The sequence below is a fragment of the Macrotis lagotis genome, chromosome 8 (assembly GCF_037893015.1).
Source record: "Macrotis lagotis isolate mMagLag1 chromosome 8, bilby.v1.9.chrom.fasta, whole genome shotgun sequence".
NCBI classification, from domain to species: Eukaryota; Metazoa; Chordata; class Mammalia; order Peramelemorphia; family Peramelidae; genus Macrotis; species Macrotis lagotis.
In genome coordinates this window covers 657,865-676,691 of record NC_133665.1, presented here as the reverse complement: position 1 = coordinate 676,691, position 18,827 = coordinate 657,865, and the positions used below count along the sequence as shown (strand labels likewise).

The 18,827-nt window shown below is 34.9% G+C and overlaps 1 protein-coding gene across 1 annotated transcript in view; it reads right to left on the bottom strand.

Moving 5' to 3' along the window:
* LOC141495157 (phospholipid-transporting ATPase FetA-like) overlaps positions 1 to 18,827 on the bottom strand; it is a 234,624-nt gene that overhangs the window by 62,721 nt on the left and 153,076 nt on the right. Inside the window, exons 9-11 of the mRNA XM_074196153.1 lie at positions 14,639 to 14,721; positions 13,782 to 13,940; positions 10,662 to 10,750 (exon numbers count right to left, since the gene is read on the bottom strand). Coding sequence (XP_074052254.1) covers positions 10,662 to 10,750; positions 13,782 to 13,940; positions 14,639 to 14,721 — 331 coding nt within the window. The remainder of the gene's footprint in view (positions 1 to 10,661; positions 10,751 to 13,781; positions 13,941 to 14,638; positions 14,722 to 18,827) is intronic.

Here is an 18,827-nt window from a genome sequence, read left to right as displayed (position 1 = left end):
TTCATGTTTTCCTGCATCTTTCTCATTTCTCTTTCCAATTTTTTCCTCTACCTCCCTTACTTGCTTTTCAAAATTGTTTTTTTTAGCTCTGTCATAGCCTGAGCCCAACTTCTATATTTCTTGGAATCTTTAGATGCAGAATTTTGGACTTTTTCATCTTCTGATGAAAAGATGTGATGATCTTTTGATCCTCCATGGGACTAAAGTAATTGTCTATGGTCAGGTTCCTTTTTTTCTGTTTACTCATTTCCCCAGCCTATGTGATGGTTTTGGGGTGCTTTCTGAACTTTTGAGTATTATTGGGACACCCACACAAGGACCTCAGTTCCTTCATGGTCTTATGGGAGGCTCTGATTGCTCTCCTGGCCTGTAGTCTGGTCTGTGGATGACCACAAGCACACCCCTCTGCCCTAGTTCTATGAGGAGGGTCCCTGCTCTATGACAGTATGGGGGCCCAGACTGTGCCCAGGGTCTAAATATAGACAAAGCCCCAGGGTCCTATCCCAGGGACAGAGGAGAGACCTTGACAGTCTCTGCCCCCACTCCCTTAACTTTTGCGGGCTAAGCTCTCTGGAAACAACTGCTGGGTGGTTCCTGATGAGCAGCTCCACAGGCCTGTTTCCCTTTTCTGGGATCTGGGCTGTGCTGAGGGCTGAGGCTTTGCTGAGCTGGCCTGAGTTTTGTGCTTGCTCTGGTAGAGGTTTCCTTGCTGATCTTCCCAAGTTGTGCTTGGTGTTCCCTGGGTTGGCAGGTCAGGAAATTGCTTCTACTGCCAGGAGCCAGAACTCCCAGATGCCCTGTGGGCTGTTCCCAGAAAGCTGAAGCTCTTTTGCTCTAGCATGTTGACATCCCCTCTAACCACGTGGAACAGAGTCTTCCCACGATTTTCCAGGTTATCTTGGACTGTTGAATTGCCTCACTGGATCTTTATGTGGACTCTGGCTCTCAAAAATTTAGTTAGAGTCATAATTTTTAGGTTTTTAAAATATTTTGTAGAGAGCTCCTAAGAAAGACTGTTTTCCTGCTGCCATCTTGTCTCCACCCAAGACAACAATTAATTGGATATTATAGGTTAAGATAAAATTATCTCTAAAGCAAAACTATATGAAATATTTTTTCAACTCTAGATTCCATTTTCCCAGTAAATACAGTAGAACAATACTTCCAAGGTAGCCACAAATCTAGGAAGTTCATATCTCCTTATTAAAAGATGGCAAAATCCTCTGAGTTTACTCCAAAGTCCTGCATATGTGTTCAGTAACATCATTACTTATGTCAAGTTGAAAGCTTTCTGTAATCCATAAATGTACATGGGGTGGTACATTCTTTGCATTTTCTGGACATTGTTAATTTATGGTCAATCATTGAAAAGCAAATATAAAAGACTTTCTTTTCATGGTGCTGGAACATATGATTTTTATAGAAGAATATGGCAAAAATAATCCATAATCCTTAACCCTCAAGGATTTTACAACCTAGGGTTATTATTTTATTGAAGAAACTGGTGAAGGAAGACATAAGTTTTATTACACAGACTCCTATGCTAATTTTTTCTATATACTATGTAGCATAAGGAGAAAAGCCTACTGAGTCACCCCTCAGGATGAGTAACAAGTACAGAAACTGATAGAGATAAGCAAGGCAGATCCTGAGATTGCAAGGAACATTGACTGCAAAGATTATAATGACCCTCCTGCATCTGCTATAAGAGGTATGCAGACTTAGAAACCACTGCCAGTAATATCTGTTTCTGGACTTCAAAGATCAAAATGAATTATGGTTCTCAGCTTCATCAGGACCCATGTATTAGTGTCCCAGATTTCCTACATCCCTTCCAACATTGATCATTGTCTTTTCTGGTCATATTGGCCAGTCTGAGGTGTGTGAGGGAATGCTTTAATTTGAATTTCTCTAATCAGTAATGATTTAGAGCAATTTTTCATATGACTATGGATTGCTTTGATTTCCTCATCTGTAAATTGCCTCTGTATATCTTTTGACCATTTGTAAAATGGGGAATGGATTTTTTTTTAATAAATTTGACTCATTTCTCTATATATTTTAGAAATGAGTCCTTTGTCAGAAATACTAGTTGTAAAAATTGCTTCCCAATGGGCTACATTTCTTTTGATCTTGGTTACAGTGGTTTTGTTTATACAAAAGCTTTTAAATTTAATGTAATCAAAATTATCTAGTTTGTTTTTAATGATGTTCTTTATTTCTTCCTTGGTCATAAATTGCTTCTCTTTCCATAGATCTGACAGGTAAACTATTCCTTGATCATCTAGTTTGCTTATAATATCGTTTTTATGTCTAAATCCGGTACCCATTTTGATCTTATTTTTGTAGAGGGTGTGAGATGTTGGTCTAATCCAAGTTTCTACCATACAAACTTCCAGTTTTGGGTAGGTGATTATTGATTGTAATCCTAGCTCCTTTGCTTTCTGGAATACCATATTCCAAGTCCTCTAATCCTTTAATGCAGAAGTTACTAAATCTTGTGTTTTCTTGACTGTGGCTTCATGATACTTGAATTGTTTCTTTTTCATTGTTTGCAATATTTTCTCCTTAACCTGAAAGCTCTGGATTTTGGCTATAATATTCCCAGGAGTTTTCATTTTGGGATCTCTCTTTAAGGAGGAGATCTGTAGATTCTTTCAATTTCTATTTTACATCTAGTTGCAGAACATCAGAGTAGTTTTTCTTGATAATTCCTATTTTTTTGGGGGGGGGGGTTGTAAGGCAATGAGCTTAAGTGACTCTCCCAAGGTCACAAAACTAGGTAATTATTATGTATCTGAGGACAGATTTGAACTCAAGTCTTCCTGACTTCAGGGCCAGTGCTTGATTCGCTATGCCACCTAACCACCCTTGATAATTTCTTGAAATACCTAGGCTTTTTTTTAGTTATTGCTTTCAGGTATTCCAATAATTCTTAAATTATCTCTCTTTGACCTATTTTCCAGGTAGGTTGCTTTTGCCAGTGTGATATTTCAGATTGTCTTTTTTTTTATTCTTTGGACATTGTTTTATTCTTCTTTGATGTCTCATGGAGTAATTAGCTTCCACTTCCTCAGTTCTCCTACCTCCCTTACTTGATGTTCAAAATCTGTTTTGAGCTCTTCCATAGCCTGAGACCAATTCACATTTTTCTTGGAAGCTTTGAGTTTGTCAACTTTTTTTTTGTTTTTTGCAAGGCAAACAGGGTTAAGTGGCTTGCCCAAGGCCACACAGCTAGGTAATTATTAAGTGTCTGAGACCGGATTTGAACCCAGGTACTCCTGACTCCAGGGCTGGTGCTTTATCCACTACGCCACCTAGCCACCCCAGTTTGTCATCTTCTGAGGGTATATTTTGATTCCCCCATTGGACCAAAGTAATTTTTTCTTCTGTTGTTTGTTCATTTCCCCAGTCTATGATTTGATTTTAACTCTGTTAATATAGGGCTCTGCTTCCAAGGTAGAGGAAGCATTTTCCCAAGCTTTTGAGGGTTTTTGGGACAACTCTCCCCCCCTCAATTCATTCAAGGTCTTATGAGGGGCTCTGACTGCTATCCTGGCCTGTACTCTGGTCTGGGGATGAACAAGAGTACTCGCCTCTGCCCTGGAACTTTGAGAAGGATCCATGCTCCATTATGGCAGTATGGGGCCCCAAACTGTGACTTGGATCTGAATTTGGGCAAAGCAACATGGTCTTGTCCTAGGGATAGTAGAAAGAACTCTGAAGTCTCCCCCAACTTCCTTACCAGCCTTGGGCTGAGCGCTTTGAAAGTATTTTCTGGGTGGCTCTGTGGGTTACCAGACTGGGGTTGCACAGAGACCTGTGATGGTCTGGGCTCTGCACTCACTATGGTACAGTAGGGTTTTCCTGCTGAACTTACAAGTTGAACTTGGCAATCCCTGGACTAAGAGGTCTGGAAATTGCCCACATTGCCATAGACCCAAGTGCCCCCCACCTGGAACCCAGGTGCCCCATGGGCTATTCCTTGGATAGCTGGAGGTGGTCTCCTCTAGCATGGCTATGCTGTGGTCCTTTTTAAACCTTGTGGAACAGACTCTTCCCAAGGATCTTGCAAGTTTTTTTGGGTCAGAAAATTATTTCATTCAGTCTTTCTGTGGGTTCTGCTACTCTAGAATTTGGTTAGTCATAATTTTAAGGCTTTTGGAGTAGTCTGAGGGAGAGCTTCTGGGAGTTCCTGTCTTCATTTCACTATCTTGGCTCCCCTCTCTCTGCAGCTGTTTTCAGAGATACTTCTTAGGGACCTATGAGTTGTCAGTTCTTTCAAAGTGGTATGATCTTTTTTTTTTTTTAGGTTTTTGCAAGGCAAATGGGGTTAAGTGGCTTGCCCTAGGCCACACAGCTAGGTAATTATTAAGTGTCTGAGACTGGATTTGAACCCAGGTACTCCTGACTCCAGGGCCGGTGCTTTATCCACTGCGCTTCCTAGCCGCCCCCAAAGTGGTATAATCTAAGGAAAGGTGTGCTTACTGCTTTCCAGGGCTGTGATTTGGTCTGTGAGTTACTATAAGCACTTTTTTTGATCCTCAACTGTGAGAGGGTTTCTGCTCCACCATGCTCTAAGCTCTGATGTACAAGTACTCCTCTTCATCATGGGACTGCTGTCCAGGACTGTGACCCTAATGTTTATATGGGAAAAGCAACAGAATCCTACCTGTAATCTTCTTCTGACTAGTTATTTGACTCCCTTACTGTATGTTGGCTGAGAGCTATGGAAGCAGCAGATGCTCTTGCTGATTCAGTCAATTCCAAGGCCTGCCCCTAGTTTGTTGGTGCCTGGTCTACATTGGTGTGGCCTACACTGAACTGATTTCCATTCTTACTTCAGAGTGACTGACTTTTCCTTCCAACCTTCTAAGTTGTCTTTGGCTGGAAAATTGTTTCATCCTGTCCTTTTGTGGGTTCTGCTGCTCCAGATTTTGTTTTGAAGAATTATTTAATATTGTTTGGAGGGGTTTTGGATAAAGCTCAGGTGAGTCCCTGCCTCTTCTCTGACATTTTGGCTCTGCCCCATGGATTGATATTTAGGGGATAGAAAGAGGTAGAATACCCTGGTGAAAAAAAAGGAAATCTGAGAAATAGGAGAAGTATTATGAATACAGTGTCATGGTATTCAAGGAAAGAGGATAGTGGTTACTAGTACTAAATGTTTCATAGAGATCAAGGGCAATGTATACTGAAACAAATGTCATTGAATTTAGAAACAAAAAGGTCATATATGACCTTGAAAAGAGCAGCATTAATAAAATGAGAGCAACCAAGATGGAGATGGGTCTTAAGTTCAGGTCAAATGAAGACTAACTGAAGGAACTAGAGATGGAGGAGAAAAGACTTAAGGGCAGCATGATTTAAGTACTATCCTCTGGCATAGAGATTAGTCTTGTTCTTTTTAGCTCCAATAGGCAAAACATGGAGTAACAGAAGGTGCAAAGAAGGAATTTTAGGCTTTATGTAAGGAAAAAGCTGTCTAACAATTAGTTACCCAAAAGTAGCATAAAACTGCCTTATAAAGATGTAAATTCTTCCTCACTGCAGGTCCTCAAGCAAAGGCTGGATGACCATTTGTTGGATATATTATAGTGGTGACAACAGTGAAATTCCATACTTCTGTCATGAGACTTTTTTTGATCCTCAGAACTTAGAGGCAAGTGTGAATATTACAGTAATCACAGATTTACTGCTAGCACCCTCTATCTCAGTCTTAGGAGTTAGGGTAATGTATGTCTTCCAAGACAAAGATGCCCATAGGATAAATGACCTGATTCCCCAGACACCCCAACCTTATATAGTCCCAAAGAAACCTATCTTGGTCCTTTCACATTGATTGATAGGTCACTTCAAGCCATTTGTTTAGATACTTTAGCCATTATCTCTAAGTTCTATTTCTCTCTTCTATTTGAAGTGATGGTAGTGTCCTGACAAAAGATCCTCTTACCATGGGAACACATAACTGTGATGCCAAGGTTCACTCTTGTAAGTATGGGGTAAGACCAAAGTAGGGAAACATATTCTAGAGCCTGAGACCAATTGCAATCAGACTCCACTGATTTTTTTTTTCTTTGAAGTATCTCTTGAAGCTACCTTTTCCTCTTCATTTCCACTGCTTTGGTTTAGGCCCTTATCTTTTCATTCTTTCTTAACGACAATAACTTCTTCATTAGTTTCTTTGATTCTGTTGTCTCTTTCTTACATAATGCAAGTAGATACATTTTCCAAAACATCACTTTCATTATGTCACTCCTCTGCTCAAGAATCTATAATGCAGGGGCAGATAGGTGGCGTAGTGGATAAAGCACCGGCCTTGGAGTCAGGAGTACCTGGGTTCAAATCCAGTCTCAGACACTTAATAATTCCCTAGCTGTGTGGCCTTGGGCAAGCCACTTAACCCCATTTGCCTTGCAAAAAACAAAAACAAAAAAAAAGGCAAAAAAAAAAAAGAATCTATAATGCATAGAGGATAAAGTGAAAAAGCCCTTTTTGCTATGGTATTGGAGGTAGCTAAATATGACTTTTCTCTGTTTCCCACTATTCCCTACATCAAACCTTAACTCCAGTCAGAGATCTATTCAGAAGTCCTTCCTTCTGATTTTCCAAATCTCACTCATCTTTTAAAGACCAAACTATCTCAATAAACCTATTTTAGGAAAAAGAAATTGAACAGAACATAAATGAACTTCCTAAGAAAAAAGCTTTAGAAGCAGATGAATTTGCAAGTGAATTCTATCAAACATTCAAAGTTCAACTAATTACATTATTAAATAAATTATTTGTAATAACCAGCAAAAAAAGAGTCCAACCAAACTCCTTTTATGAAACAAATATGGTGCTGACACCTAAACTAAGAAGAGCAATAACAGAGAAAGGAAATTATAGACCATTTTCACTAATTAATATGGATACAAAAATTCTAAATAAAAGATTGGATAAGAAACTACAATAAAATGTCACAAATATTATATTGTGACCAAGTGAGAGTTAAACTAGGAATGCAGGATTGGTTTAAGATAAGGAATTATGTTAACATAATTATTATGTTATATTAACATAGTCATATCAATCACAAAAGTAACAAAATATTAATAACAGAGACAAGAAAAAACTTTAAACAAAATATTACACTTATTCCTATCAAAAACATTTGAAAGTATAAGTATAAATGGATTTTCCCTCAAAATGATAAGAAAAATATACCTAAAATAATCAGCAAGCATTATTTGTAAAAAGAGGATAAGCAAGAAACCTTCCAATAAGATCAGGAGTGAAACAAGCATTGACCATTATTACCATTATTAACATTATTTTAGAAATGCTAGCAATAACAATAAGAGAAGCAAAAGAAATTGAGGGAACCAGAAAGGGGCAGTAAGATAATAAAATTAACTCTTTTTGTAGATGATATGATAATATACTTGGAATATCCTAGAGATTCAACTAAAAAGTTACCTGAAAATTAATTTTAACAAAATAGTAGGCTAAAAAATAAGTTCACATAAATCATCAGCATTTCTATATTGGCCCCATGTAAAATAACTATAAATAGCATAAAACATCTGGAAGTTTACCTGCCAAATAAAACTCAGAAATTACATGCACATAATTATAAAACACTTTTTATATAAAGATAGATTTAAATAATTGGAGAAATAGTAATTGCTCATGAATGGACAAAGCCAATATAATACAAATGACAATTCTACATAAACTAATCTACTTATTCTATGCCAGCCCAGTTAAATTACCAAAGATTATATAGAAAAAATGATAACAGAGTTCATCTGGAAGAGCAAAAAGTCAAGAATATAAAAAATATAAAGGAATGAGGTTTAGGAATACCATATTTTAAACTATATTATTATAAGGTAGTTAAGTATCAGAACTATCTGGTCCTGGCTAAGAAAGAAAAAGGTAGATCAATAGACTAGAGTAGAAATATTCTATAAATTTGTAACTTTTATTTGACAAATGTAAAGAATTAAGCTTTTGTTATAAGAATCAACTATTTTGGTAAAAAAAAATGGTTAGGGAAGCTAGAAAGCAGTCTGGCAGAAACTAGGTATAGACCAATATTTTACACTATTTACCAAGATAAGGTCAAAATGGACACATAATTTACATAGAAAAGTAAATTAGAAGATATAGAATATGCATAGGAGACATATGAATAGAAGAATTTATGACTAAACCAGGAGATACAGATCTTTGTGAAATAAAAATAGATAAATTTTTATTACATTAGATTTTAAAAACTTCTGTATAAATAAAATCAATTGAAGGAAAACAGATAATTGGGAAAATTTTTATAGACAATTTCTTGGGTAAAGGTCTTATAGCTCAAAAATCTAGAGAACTTTGTCAAATTTATAAGAATATGAATCATTCTCCAACTGATAAACAGTCAAAGGATATGAACAGACAGCTTTTGGAAGAAGAAATCAAAGCTTTATGTCATCATATAAAATGCTTTAAATAATTATTGATTAGAGAAATGCACATTTAAATAACTTTGAGATATCATTTCACATCTATCAGATTGGCTAAAATGATAGAAAGGGAAAATAACAAATGTTGAAGAGAATTTGAAAACATTGGTACACTGAGACACTAATGTGAATGGAACTATGGACTGATCCAGCCATTTTGGGGAGTGTTCTGGAATTATGCCCACAGAGTTATAAAACTGTGTTCCTTTAATCCAGCAATACCACTATTAGATCTGTCCCTCCAGGTTACTGGGGAAAAAGGAAAAGAACGACTATGTTCTGAAATATTTATAGTAGTTCTCTTTACGGTAGCAAAGAACTGGAAATCGAGGGGATGCCTATCAGCTGGGGAATGCTAAACAAGTTGTGGTATATGAGTGTGATGGAATACTACTGTGTTAAGAAACAATGAGCAGGTTTGATTTTAGATGTCTATGGAAAGAGTTGAAATAATGAAGAGTGAAATGAGTAGAGCATGAGAATGTTGTACGCAATAACAGCAAAACTACTTAAAGAATAACTGTGAACAACTAAGTTATTCTGTATATTATATTCATATCAACAACAAAAGATGCTTTCTACATCCAGAGAAAGAACTAATAGAAGTATGTATAGTATGGTTTTATTTACACACATGCATGCACACAAATAGGTCAAATAATGACCATTAGTGTGAGGTATGGAGAGGAAACAGTTTAGAACTAAAAATGTAACCCAAAAAATAACCTGAAAAAATCTAATTCAATTGCAAAATGTTCAGATCACCAGAGAAGTTGAGGATGGACAGTATCATGATGTTTTGAAGAAATAACCAAACAAGATAGATACAATGATCAACAAATTTTTAATGTGCAAAAACAGGCTTATTCTGTAAAAGGATGCTTTCTAAAACTTACATTTCTAATGAACCTGATGTATCTGAGGATTGTCTAACACTTTTATTGGGAAATAATGTGGAAGAGAATTTTAAATTAAAACTCATCCTTTTGTTTTTGGCAAGACAATGGGATTAAGTGATTTGTTAAAGGTCACCCAGCGAGGTAATTGTTAAGTGTCTGAGATTGGATTTGAACTCAGGTCCTCCTGACTCCAGGACTGGTGCTCTATTCACTGCTCCACCTAGCTGCCCCATCAAACCCATACTTTTTACTGGTCTTGAAATCATTAGGTTTTTTTTGTTTTGTTTTGTTTTGAGGTTTTTTTTGCAAGGCAAATGGGGTTAAGCGGCTTGCCCAAGGCCACACAGCTAGGTAATTATTAAGTGTCTGAGACCGGATTTGAACCCAGGTCCTCCTGACTCCAAGGCCAGTGCTTTATCCACTACACCACCTAGCCGCCCAATCATTAGGTTTTAAGAGGCTACAATTCATCGAACACTTCCAGTTCTTTAGCAGTAAAATAGGAAATCATGGGTTACTAAAGCGGTTTTTGAAGTCATGTTTTCAAGTCATTTTAGCTTGGTTATTGAAATATATTGTAAAGACAACAATATTGCATTTAGTGTATCATGATAGATAATGTCAGAGGTCATCCAACTATACTTGATTCATGTTTCAGAATGCAAATATGCAAATTTATGAAAATGTGAATAAAGCTCTCTGAAACTACCTAAATTAAAATTTTGAAAAAGAAGATAGTTTATGCTGCTAACATGATATAAATGACAATAATGACATTGTCATCATATTGTCAATATAGGTTTTATCTTGATAAGGTAGTAGTTTTTAAATTTTGCTTTCTATAACTACTTTTTTATTTTATAATAAACTTGAATCAAAATACATTTTTCATACCCTTTCCTCTTATATTGATAAACAAATTAAAAACTTATTTTGAAAAATTTCCATTGCATATTTTCAATGGACTGGAATAAATGACCACAGTAGGTATTATATAAATATTTATTTCCTTCTCATTCTCCACCTCCTATGTTGCCAAGCATTGTGATAATAAGCACTTTACAAAGATTTTTCCATTGGATCCTCATAGCAACTCTGAGAGGTAGGTTTAAGAAGAATTTAATGTTAACACATTTATATAATACTTTAAGGTTTATAATAAGGTTTCCTTTTTTTTTTTTTAACATATATGTATACTGGAAACATTAGTTACTACAAAGTCTGCCTGCTTGTAAAGGTGGGAAGAGAAAATTTTTTGACTTACCCAGAACACAAGGACATTCATGAGATGATCTATGTTTGTCCTTTTAAAGATGCTCTTTCCACTGTTCTGCATTAATTTGGTATCATGACCTAGATAAAAATACAAATACATTTTGGGAGAATAACCAGTTTTATTCAAAATAAGCAAAAGCAGTGTAAGAGGACAAGGTTCTGGGGAAAGACCCTTGTCCCCAACAAGTCACATTTCTGAAGTTAGTACTCACTATGCTTTAGATAGTGGAGAATAAAGGGCTTGATGTGCTTTGATCCATAGAATCAAGAAGAATTGGACATGTCTAAATGACTGAAAACAAAAACAAATATATGCAGAAACTTTATACCTATTCCTTTTTTTAAAACTCTGAGAGCCTAGTGCTTTCCAAGCACTCTAGAAGACTTGAACATTTTTTTGGTAAGAGAATTTCCTGACAGTGGGAACTACAAATTTTTGGGAAGCATCCTCTATTACAGGGCCAGTTCAGTTCATAAATTCTAAGCCAATGAAACAGATTTTCCACAATAAATGAAAAAATAGGATGGGAATATGAGCCTAAAGTTGTGGAAGAGTGGAAGAATGGGGGAAATTGATAGTAGTGAGCCAGGACTTTATGAGAATGGAGTTGAGAGAGTTAAGATCTCTGTGGGAAGGAACACTGGTAAACATTCCATGTTAACAGAAATAGCTCTGAAAACCATCCAACAGGGATAATAGATGGAAAACCAATGTAAGAAATTAAGAGTAAAAAAAACTGAAAAGGAGGCAATTTATTTGGCTTTTCACTATCTGTTGTTCCTCCTGATCATCAATTCTGTGAATTGTTGGTTGTCCATCATTTTCAAAGAGATCCAATGACATAATGATGTCTTGACTTTTGCATGAATTGGATTTGTGAGGCAGAAAAATTTTCAGTCTTACTCTCTCTTCTTCAGTCACTGAAGTCTAGGGACAGGACAAAAATCAAGATGACTGGTGGTGGCCCAGGATGTAGTGGATGACCTTGGCATCTTTGATACCCAGTCAAGTTCTAAGTGCTCCATAGTGCCTGCTTCAGGGACCTTTATGGCTGCTGGAAGAAATTGTTTTCACCTGGCTATTCTGCTGGAGAAAGTGTTCATATGCTTGGGATAGACATCCCACTAACTAATCTGGTTTAGCCCGTCCACCTAGAAGGTTTACTGGGGTGTGACTATGTGCATGCCATAGCCACAGGTGAAAGTTGGATGAATCAGGTAGATATCAAAGGTGGATTATCAGCCCTGAAAAAGGCTTGGTAAGTCCTTACACCTATGAGTGAATACCAAGAATACAAAACTCCTTCCATTCAGTATTATTCTTTTCATTCATGAGTTAGTCTGAAATCAGAACATTGCAATAAAAATGTGGCTAAGGGTCTATAGGAGACAATTTCCCAAAAGGTTCTTTAAAGATGTGTGCCTTCCCACCATAATTTAAACATCATGCTAGACTACAAAAGATAGGAACTTTCATATTAATATGATGGTAAGATTTTTTTCAGCTAAAAATCAGAAAACATGGTCTGATGAGGATATTAGTCTTTTTACAAAGCTTCATTAAAAGTACATTTTTTTCCTTTCTTGAAATTTAAGCTCCTGGACACCATAGAGATTCCCATAGCCTGGAAACCACAGAACCAAATGAGTGAAATGCAGAAACTGTGACTCAGTAACATCAGTGGGTTTGCTTTTGCCTTCTTGCAGTTATTACTGCTGGGTTAATGAGAACTTTGTTTATTTCACATCTTTTTGGGCTTTCAGGGACCTTGGAGACAAGACCCTGCAAACTAAGATTTTCAACAGAAAGTGGTTCCAAATGTTTTAACTAGGTTGTGACTATCTTACTGAACCTCTTTACTCTCTTTTTCAGTCTGTAGGATTCTGGGAGAAAAGGAAACAAGAGTATTGGACCACATAAGTTTCTAAAGTTATAGTGCTTCAAAAGGAGGAAGACTCTTCCCCTTAATAAATTCTCTTTCATGTTTCATGGAACCTTAATTCCTGCTCACATTGTCTGAAGGAAATGGCAAGTCCAGTTGTTCCATTATCTAGTTGAAGTCAAAGGTTAACCTGTTGACATGAATTACTGAGAGGAACAAAGGGGCCTCTTCCCTTTCTTTAACTTTATGGCCTGAGAAAATCCCTTTCTCTGCTTGGATTAGGATGCTACTGATAATATCATATAGCAGATTATTCTCTTCCAATATGAAATATAGTTGGTAAGATAATAATTACGTCGACCTCAAATTAAGGTGAGGAGGAAAGAGAATGAGCTGAATTGCCTTTGGGAAACTGGAGTTCTTTCACTGACTTCAAGTTTCTCTTGGAAACAATTGCCCACTTTTTTAAAAAAATACTTTTCTTCCAGTGATGTAGGCTAAGATTAAAGAAATTTCCAAAGAAGTGAAATTAAAGATTACTCAGTGGACAAAGGAAAAACACATGGAGCTTAGGAAGGCTAAAACAATAAAAGTAAAAAATTTCACAGAAGCGACATAAAGGGATGCTATCAGAGAGGTGTATAACTAGAAAAAAAGAGACAACTTCAAGGGATTACTAATAGATAACTCACATATTCTGATAGTATCTATGAAATATCAAGATTTCTAGAGACAAACCTTTAGCATGCTGAGAGAACCCCTAGAGCAGATTTAAGATAAGACATTGACAATATTCAAAAAGGATGGACAGGCATGGATGCATTAAGAGCTGCATGATTTGGATTATCTAAACTGTATAGTTCCTCTCCCTATATGTCTCTTTAATATGATTATTTTTCTTCACATATCTAGGAATAGTTGAAAAGATTAATGAAAAATGATTTATAGGCTCAACACAAAATGACTCTAATGTGGACAGCTAAAATATGTGTGTGTGTGGGGGGGGTTAAAGATAACAGGAATTTCAGAACACCCACACTGGGATATGCATATATATATATATATACATATATGTATATATACATATATATATATATATATACTTGAATAGCATAATCAAAATGTTCATTTTTGCCATTTCAAGAAGACAGTCCTGACAAAGTTGGCCACATTTTAATGATATCCTGAAGGTTACAGCTTTGTCAAAGACATTTAGTGAAACTTACCAGCATAAATCACAAGGCCAAAGCACCAGTCAGTGTTCCTGATGGTGCAGCCTCTTAGCAATATCCTCTCATTGTCCAAAGGATACTTTTCACCTTCATGGATCAACATCCCTATGAATTTGTCCAGTTTGTTATTGGGAGGGTCACATCTGACTTCACCTGAAGAAAGATAGAGGAATGAGAAAGTTCCAACTCATGGAGGAAATCACAGGTATAAGAAATAAGTATTTTCTTTCCAAAGTATGTACTGGGGCAGTTAGATGGCACAGTGAGCTAGAGTGCTACATAGTTCAAATTTGACCTTTTACATTTTCTAGCTATGTGATTATAATAGAATTAAATATTCTATAGCTAGAATAGTTAAATGCAAATCATTTAACCTTGTTTATCTCAGTTTTCTCTTCTATAAAAGGAAAACACTCCAATTTCTTTGTCAAGAAAACTCCAGGGGCATAGGTGATGCAGTGGATAGAGCACTGGCCCTGGAGTCAGGAGAACCTGAATTCAAATCCAGACTCAGACACTTAATGATTACCTAGCTGTGTGACCTTGGGCAAGTCACTTAACCTCACTGCCTTGCAAAAAAAAAGAAAGAAAACTCCAAAAGAGGTAACAAAGGGTCAGACTAAAATGACTACTAAAATGACTAAACAACAAAAAGTACGCATTTCCATGTCTCATCACATTTCTGGGTCCTCACTGTTCCTTATTTCCTTACAGAGAGATATTTTCTAACATCAGAGGGAATGAATATTGCAGGTAGCATTGAACACAATTTTACCAATATAAATTTATTTACCAATATAAATACTGATCTAAATCTGAAACTTCTGAAAACAATCTAATTCTTAACTTACCTTTAAAGTTGGTCAATTTCTCCAGGTTGTCTCCCAGGTTACTGGTGACAGTTAGGGCTTGCTTCACTTTCAAGTTGGTTTCCCTGGAGTCAAAATTATACATGTGCATAAATTAATGTTTATAATTATATTTATAATTAACATGAAATGTAAATCAAATTATAGACATAAATTTATATAAAATTATATATACAATATTGTCCATCCATTTGTATGTGTATATATGTATGTATATACAAATATGTGTATATACATACATATATGTGTATATGTATTTGAGGAACTAAAAGAAGCACACATCTCTGTACTCATGCTCATCTATAAGGGTTTCAGAAAAAATGCTATATTTAAATTGGAATTGAGTCATATTCCTCTGCTCTAAGAAGACTACAACCTCAGCTCTTTCCTGAGAGTAAATATGGTTCTGAAGAGATAAGCATGGATCCTGAAGTTGTAACGCCACTAATAAGCTCCTCTCTTTATGTCCCTGTGTTCAAACTAAGGAAGATGGACAAGAGATTCTAAAGAGCTAGCAAAGAGAGCTCTGGAAATGATGATTAGAAACAGCAGGGTTCCTTATAAGAAAGCTTTCTTAAGTGCAGCACATTCAAGAGTTGAAACTCCTGTATATCTGTGGCATCACACAAACCCAAAGGAAACTTCACAGACATTTGCTTAGTGATTATCAGACAATATCGATAGAAGTAAAAATGAAACACAGAGAGGGTGGAGGAAAAGTTTGGACAGGATTTTAATGTTAAAAGAATATAGATGTAGACTTTCTAAATGACCTGAAAACTAAGCTCTGTGAAAATTCCAAACTTTCCAAAATATTTTGCATCCTTCAAAAGAGAAAGGTCTTGCTGTGATGCTACTTATTGCTGTAGAAGTGACTGTAGTTCTTTATTGGAGGAGGGACTTATAAGCCTTCATTTTAAAAGAATATTTCACTTTTTCCCAATTACATGTAAAGACAGTTTTTTTGACATTGATTTTTAATAAGATTTTGAGTTTCGGTTTATATACACTTCAATCTGCATTCAGCCTATATAGGTCTTCCTCTGGATGTGGATGGCATTTTCCATCATGGGTCTTTTGCAATTGTCTTGGATCATTGTATTGCTGAAAAGAGCTATATCCATCATAGTTGATCATTGCATACTACTGCTATACCTGTACAATGTTCTCCTGGTTCTGCTCACTTTACTAAGCATCAGTTCATGAAAATCTTTACAGGTTTTTCTGAAATCCACTTGTTCAGTTTCTTTTAGTACAATAGTTTTCTGTTACATTCATATACCATAGTTTGTTCAGTCATTTCCCAAATGGTGAGCATCCCTTCAATTTCCAATTCTTTGTCACCACAAAAAAGAGATGCTATCAAATTTTTTTGTACATATCTTTTTCTCATTTTTATGACCTCTTTATGATACAGACTTATTGGTGGTATTGCTGGATTAAAGAGTAAGCAGTTTGACTGCCCTTTGGGCATAGCTCCAAATTACTCTCCAAAATGATTGGATCAGTTCACAATTCCATCAGCAGTGCATTAGTGTTCCAATTTTTCCCTATCTTCTCCAACATTATCATTGGTCAGTCTGATAGGTGTGACATGATACTGCAGAGTTGTTTTAATTTACATTTCTCTAATCAATAATGATTTAGAGCACTTTATATGAATGTGGATGGTATTAATTTCTACATCTGAAAACTACCTATTTCTATTCTTTGACCATTTATCAAATGAAGAATGGCTTGTATTCTTATAAATCTGATTCAGTTCTCTATACAGTTGAAAAATGAGGCCTGATGAAATTGCTGTGAAATTGTTTCCCATTTTTCTACTTTCCTTCTAAGCTTGGTGATATTTTGTTTGTGTATAACCTTTTTAATTTAATGTGATCAAAAATATCCATTTTGTTTTCATAATGTTCTCTACCACTTGTTTGGACATAAATTCCTACTTTTTTCATAGATCTCATGGATAAACTATTCCCTGCTCCCCTAATTTGTTTATGGTATCACCCTTTATGCTGAAATCACGTCTCCATTTCAACCTTATCTGTGTACAGGAAGTTATTTGTTCTAGATGAATTTTGTTATTATTTTTTCTAGCTTTGAAAAAGAAGTTTTGGTAGTTTGATTAGTATGGCACTGAATAAATAAATTATTTTAAGTAGAATTTTCATTTTTATTATATTAAGTCAACTGATCTGTGATTAATTAATATTTTTCCATTTGTATGATCTGACTTTATTTGTATGAAGTGTTTTATCTTGGTTTGTCTTAGCAAGTAGATTCCCCAATATTTATATTTGTCTATAGTTATTTAAAATGAAATTTCTCTTTCCAAATCTTCTTGCAGAGCTTTGTTGGTAACATATATGGAAATGCTGATGATTGTCATGGATTTATTTTATATCCTGCATTTTGCTAAAGTTGTTAATTATTTCAAGTAATTTTTTAACTGATTCTTTAGGATGCTTTTAGAGTGGTAGTTTTGTTTCCCTATTACCTCATCAAATCCCTTCCATTTCTTTTTCTTCTCTTATTGCCAAAGATAACATTTCTAATTCCTTATTGAATAATAATGGTAATAATGGTCCTCCTTGTTTTACCCTTTACTGGGAAGATTTTTAGCTTATCGCCAATACAAATAATGTTTGCTGATGGTTTTAGATAGATACCACTTATCATTTTAAGAACAGCTTTATTTATTAGTATATACTCTGGTGTTTTTAATAGGAATGGTTGTTGTATTTTGTCAAAAGTTTTTCTGCATCATATTAAGATAATATGATTTTTGCTGGCTTTACTGATATGGTTAATTATGCTAATAATTTTCCTAATATTAAACCAGTCCTGCATTCCTTGTATAAATCCCACTTTCATCTTATGATAAGTTGCTGCAATCTTTTTGTTAATATTTTATTTAAAATTTTGCATAAATTATTTAATTTTTTTGCATAAATAGGGAAAATGATCAATAGTTTTTCTTCTCTGTTTCTTTCTCTTTTTGGTTTAGGTATCAATACCATATTTTAATCATAAAGGGAATTTGCTAGCTCTCTTTCTTCACCTATTTTTCCAAATAGTTTATATAGTATTGGAATTAGTTGTTCTTTAATTGTTTGATAAAATTAACTTGTAAATTCATCTGGTTCTGGAGATTTTTTTAGGGAGTTCATTGATGGTCTGTACATTTTCTTTTTCTAAAATGGAGTTATTCTAAAATATTTTTACTTCCTCTTCTCTTAATTTGAGCAACTTCCAAATTCCATCCATTTTACTTAGATTGTCAGATTTATTGGCTGCTAATTCTTACTTTAATTTCTTTTTCATGGGTGGTGAATTCAATCTTTCACTTTTGATCCTGGCAATTTTAAAAAATCAAACTAGCCAAAGTTTATCTATTTTATTGTGTGTGTTTTTTCAAAACGAGTTCTTAATTTTATTTATTAATTCAATAGTTTTCAATTTTATTAATCTCTCCTTTGAATTTCAGAATTTCTAATTTGGCATTTAGTTGGGTATTTTTAATTTGTTCTTTTTCTAGCTTTTTAATTATACATGTTCAATTATACATTTAAGGAATGCATGATCAATTCATTGATCTGCTCGCTTCTTGTTTTATTGATATATTTATTGAGAGATATAAAATTTCCCTTAAGTACTAATTTGACTGCATCCCTTAAATTTTGATATATACTGTTCCATTATTGTCATTCTCTGATGAAATTATTGATTATTTCTATGATTTGTAGTTTGATCCACTCATTCTTCAAAATTAGATTTTTTTAGTTTCCAATTAATTTTTAACTTATTTTTCCATGACCCTTTACAAAACATAATTTTATTGTATCATGATATGAAAAAGATGCATTTAATATTTATTCCTACCTACATTTGATTGTGAGGATTTTTTGCCCTCATACATGTACAATTTTTATGTAGGTGCCATTTAGATACCACTGAGAAAGAGGTATATTCTTTTCTAATCAGATTCAATTTTATCCAGAAGTCTATCAAAGCTAGCTTTTCTAAATTTCTATTCATTTCCTTAACTTCTTTCTTATTTATTTTGCAGTGAATTTTATCAAGTTCTAACAGGGGGAAATTGAGGTCCCCCACTAGTATACTTTTGTAATCCATTTTTTCCTTTAATTCACTTAACTTCTCCTCTAAGAAT